The sequence below is a fragment of the Sinocyclocheilus rhinocerous genome, unplaced genomic scaffold (assembly GCF_001515625.1).
Source record: "Sinocyclocheilus rhinocerous isolate Xijiao unplaced genomic scaffold, SAMN03320098_v1.1 scaffold688, whole genome shotgun sequence".
NCBI classification, from domain to species: domain Eukaryota; kingdom Metazoa; phylum Chordata; class Actinopteri; order Cypriniformes; family Cyprinidae; genus Sinocyclocheilus; species Sinocyclocheilus rhinocerous.
This window is the reverse complement of record NW_015651641.1, coordinates 1,741,190-1,745,848: the sequence shown is the minus strand read 5'-3', so window position 1 is coordinate 1,745,848 and position 4,659 is coordinate 1,741,190. Positions and strand designations below refer to the sequence as shown.

General features: G+C 37.0%; 1 protein-coding gene across 1 annotated transcript in view; it reads right to left on the bottom strand.

Annotated features, from left to right (window-relative positions):
- LOC107713273 (chondroitin sulfate N-acetylgalactosaminyltransferase 1-like) overlaps window positions 1-4,659 on the bottom strand; it is a 48,306-nt gene that overhangs the window by 2,473 nt on the left and 41,174 nt on the right. Inside the window, exons 5-6 of the mRNA XM_016518731.1 lie at window positions 3,548-3,726; window positions 776-964 (exon numbers count right to left, since the gene is read on the bottom strand). Of these exons, the coding sequence (XP_016374217.1) occupies window positions 776-964; window positions 3,548-3,726 (368 nt within the window). The remainder of the gene's footprint in view (window positions 1-775; window positions 965-3,547; window positions 3,727-4,659) is intronic.

Below are 4,659 nucleotides of genomic sequence, written 5' to 3'. Positions count from 1 at the left end.
CAAAAGTTTGGGGTCAGTAACATTTTTATGTTTTTTAAATAAGTCTCTTATGTTCATCAAGGCTGCATTTATTTGATCAAAAATACAGTAAAAACAGTAATATTGTGAAATATTATTACAATTTGAAAACAGATTCGTATTTAAATGTTTTAAATAGAGCTGCTGATTTAATTTGGTGAGATTAATTATGGGAAAAATAACACGTTAAAATGATTAACACATTTAATGCCCCCTGCCCAGACCTGTATGACATCTTATTGCATGCAGTTGCTGACGAACATGAAGAGGGGCAACATCGAAGCATGATGTAGCCTATGAGTGTTACGATCACCAGCTGGAGTGCCCATGAGCTCCTCCAGAGGGCACTCCACCCCAGACTGTTGTCACTCCTTCACTAACTACATTCCCCATAATCCTTTGCCTGGACTCTTGATCACTGATTGCATTCACCTGTGTCTTGTTACCTCCATCAGTCTCACCCTATTTAACGCCTTGTTTTTCACTCGTTCATTGCTCAGTATTGTTTATCCTGTAGCGTTCCCAAGTTCCCGTGTTTCCCTGTCTTTGTGGTTTTTGATCCCTGGGCTGTTTCCTTGTTTTCTGATTATTTGCTGCCTGTCCTGACTTTCGCCTGTTTATTGGATTACTCTTGTCTCATCCTGGATTGTACCGGTTTGCTGGTGTGTGACCCTGCCTGTTTGACCACTCTTTTGAATAAAGCCTGCATTTAATCAGGCTCTTTATTATCTATGTGTTCAGAATATCAATGCCAGACGACTGAGATGATTTTGTTCCATCACAATGCGGCAATTAATCACATCAAACTTGATGAAGCATTTTAATCTCCTCATGAAAATGAGTTGCATTACCAGCTGCTGTTCCACAGGGGGGACGTGATCATGACTGCCGTAGATTACAGCTGGGTTGTACTGGCTGAAGAGAATGGGGTAAAACACTTTCTTTCCTAAAACAAGGTGATCACACAGCTGTTTATGATACGAGCACAGCATATATTCCTCATTTAAACACTTCATTAGATGGTCATTCAAAAGTTTGGGGTCAGTAAGATTTTTATGTTTTTTAAATAAGTCTCTTATGTTCATCAAGGCTGCATTTATTTGATCAAAAATACAGTAAAAACAGTAATATTGTGAAATATTATTACAATTTGAAAACAGATTCGTATTTAAATGTTTTAAATAGAGCTGCTGATTTAATTTGGTGAGATTAATTATGGGAAAAATAACACGTTAAAATGATTAACACATTTAATGCCCCCTGCCCAGACCTGTATGACATCTTATTGCATGCAGTTGCTGACGAACATGAAGAGGGGCAACATCGAAGCATGATGTAGCCTATGAGTGTTACGATCACCAGCTGGAGTGCCCATGAGCTCCTCCAGAGGGCACTCCACCCCAGACTGTTGTCACTCCTTCACTAACTACATTCCCCATAATCCTTTGCCTGGACTCTTGATCACTGATTGCATTCACCTGTGTCTTGTTACCTCCATCAGTCTCACCCTATTTAACGCCTTGTTTTTCACTCGTTCATTGCTCAGTATTGTTTATCCTGTAGCGTTCCCAAGTTCCCGTGTTTCCCTGTCTTTGTGGTTTTTGATCCCTGGGCTGTTTCCTTGTTTTCTGATTATTTGCTGCCTGTCCTGACTTTCGCCTGTTTATTGGATTACTCTTGTCTCATCCTGGATTGTACCGGTTTGCTGGTGTGTGACCCTGCCTGTTTGACCACTCTTTTGAATAAAGCCTGCACTTGGATCCACTACTGCACTGTCAAGCCTCCCAACGTTACAGAGAGAATGTGTTTACATGCCCTAAAATCAAGATTTGAGGGCAAAAAATGCCCCTGAATTGATATCATATGATATAGCAATGTCACATTTGCAAGAGTGCGGGTTTTGCCCTGAAAAGCATGAATGCAAATGTGATGATTATGAACATAATATTTTATAAATAAACAAGAAGTTAATATTATGTGATATTTTAGACACAATATTGTTTATTTTTGCTCAGTTTTACCAAACAAAGCCTCAGCAGAACTGTTGTGTGTCTCCAAGCAACACACATTACTGAATGAATCCATATTTTTAAACAAATCAAGCGAATCAATGATTCAGTGAGCAATTCATAAAGACAGTCTCTTGCTGAATTTCTGAATGAATCAGCAGTTCAAATGAATCGGTTGAATGGATGACTCTCTCATTAAGACGGTGACTTGCCTTCAACTAGTGGCGGTTTTAGTTTTTTTTACTGAAAACATTGTAGCCTTAAAAATGCATGTGTAATAAATTCAATGTTCAATCAATATATTTTTTTTTCTTAAGCTATTTTTATAATGTCTATTCAATGCTTTTCTCATTTAACACAACAATGACTTTAAAGTATCTTTTGGGGGGCAATTTCTCAGCCAAAATTGATGTGTGATTAGTATGCGAATAATTTGATTAATTGATCAGATATGTAATTGATTAGATTAAACATTGTAATAACTTGACAGCCCTAGTTTTAAAATGTAATTTATTTCTGCGATGCAAAGCTGAATTTCCAACATCATTCTTCAGTGTCATATGATCCTTCAGAAATCATTCTAATTATAAATGAAAGAAATGTCTTTAATGTCACCTTTGATCAATTTAATGCGCCCGTGCTGAATAAAAGTATTCATTACTTAAAAAAATTCTTACTGACCACAAACTTTTGAATGGCAGCACATACGATGATGGCAACAAAAAGTAATTGGACATTTAAGCCACACTTAACGTATATAACAAAATATCAAAGCAAGTGTCATTTATTTTAAACAATGGTAGCACCAGTGCACTATGGGGCAGACGTGGCCTAATTTTTTAGCGAGTCGGACTTGTAACACGAAGGTAGCGGGTTCGAGTCTCAGGTCTGGCAGGGATTGTAGGTGGGGGGAGTGAATGTATAGTGCTCTGCTCCACCTTCAATACCACGACTCAGGTGAGACCCTTGAGCAAGGCACCGCACCCCCAACTGCCCCCTGGGTGCAGCAGCAATATGGCTGCCCACTGCTCCAGGTGTGTGTTCACGGTGTGTGTGTTCACTGCTGTGTGTGTGCACTTGGATGGGTTAAATGCAGAGCATTTGAGCATGGGTCACCATACTTGGCTACACGTCACTTCACTTTCACTATTCAAGCAAAAATTTCACAATAAGAAGGTTTTAAATCATAGAACAGAGTATTTGAACACCTAAACAACATGCTTGTCAATTGTTGCTGATGATGTTGATAGTTAATGTGATTCTCTACACCTGTGGTTAGTCTATTAGGCCACACTTGGAGAAGTGAATTCATACATCTACTGTACTAAAAACTGTGACAACAGTTTAAAAGTCAATGCAGAAGTGGTTCCAAAAAAGGAAGTTATTTCTGAGAAACTCTCTAGCAGCATTTGAGTCAGATGCCAATTGGTTCAATATTTTGTTTCTAATGCAAAGCCATTATTTAAGTGTGCAAATGGCCAAATTGGCTCAGCTGTGTATGGATCGATATAGCGACTCACCTGGCTGGGCATTCAGACGGCATGTGTTCAGGAAGTCGGCTGTGAAGAAGATGTCCACGTCACAGAAGAAGAGCAGCACATTGCCTCCCTTCCAAGCACGAGCGCCCACATCCAGCCCTCGACCCCGAGAAAACTCCTCATTCAGCTGAATCAGAGTGAAGTTACGGAAATTCAGCTCCCTGAAACCAGACACGTGAAAATCACAGAACGTTCTCTCATCCAAAACAACTAAGCACGGAACAAACAATTATACATTACTCTTCAACCACATCTGTGTGATATAAAAAATTCGTTAAATAGTTTGGCATAGTTCTTTATTATTATTAATTTGAAAAATGGTTATGAAATTACTGCATAATGCAATGTGTAATTCAAAAAACAGATAAAACACCTGTAAAAAATCAATATGGAAAAATCCTTCATATTAACACTGGCAGAGATGGGCATAAATACATGAAAATGTATTTAAAATAAAAATACAAAATGCTGTGTGGAAAAATTTATTTAAATACAAATACAGTATTTTGTATTTTGAAAATACACAAAATGTGAAAAAATTGGCCATCCAATGTAGGCATACCTATAGGCTGAAATCTATCTGGACCTATTCTGAATGCAAAAAAAAACAAAAAAAAACATTTAGATGTGTACAACTGCTTAGAAACTTATGTTTCCATTGTACATACCTCTTCCCTTCCCCTGCCCTGTAGGAAATACAAAACTACAAAAAAATAACTTTTTATATTTATTTCATGTAAAGTTTATTTTGTTGTATATAAAGTTTATTCAAATTAGAAAGTTTATCTAAAATGTACATTTTAAAATTAGAATTCATTTAAACAGCATTTAACACTATTTGCTTTTTTTTTTTTTGATGAACAATAAAACCAAAAGCTGAAGATTTTTTTGGTGGTGTACCATTCATCGGTGTTTGTATCAGTATTGTAATCAATAATCAGTATTGTTCAATCAGTATTGTTCAATTTAGTGTTATACATATGTTATCATATTCATACAGTATGTTTTGCTCTAATGTCACAAGTCATAATCTCAAGTTTACTGGGTTTTACATGATTCTTTGATTCTTTTGTGTGGGTTTAAGAAGTACTCAA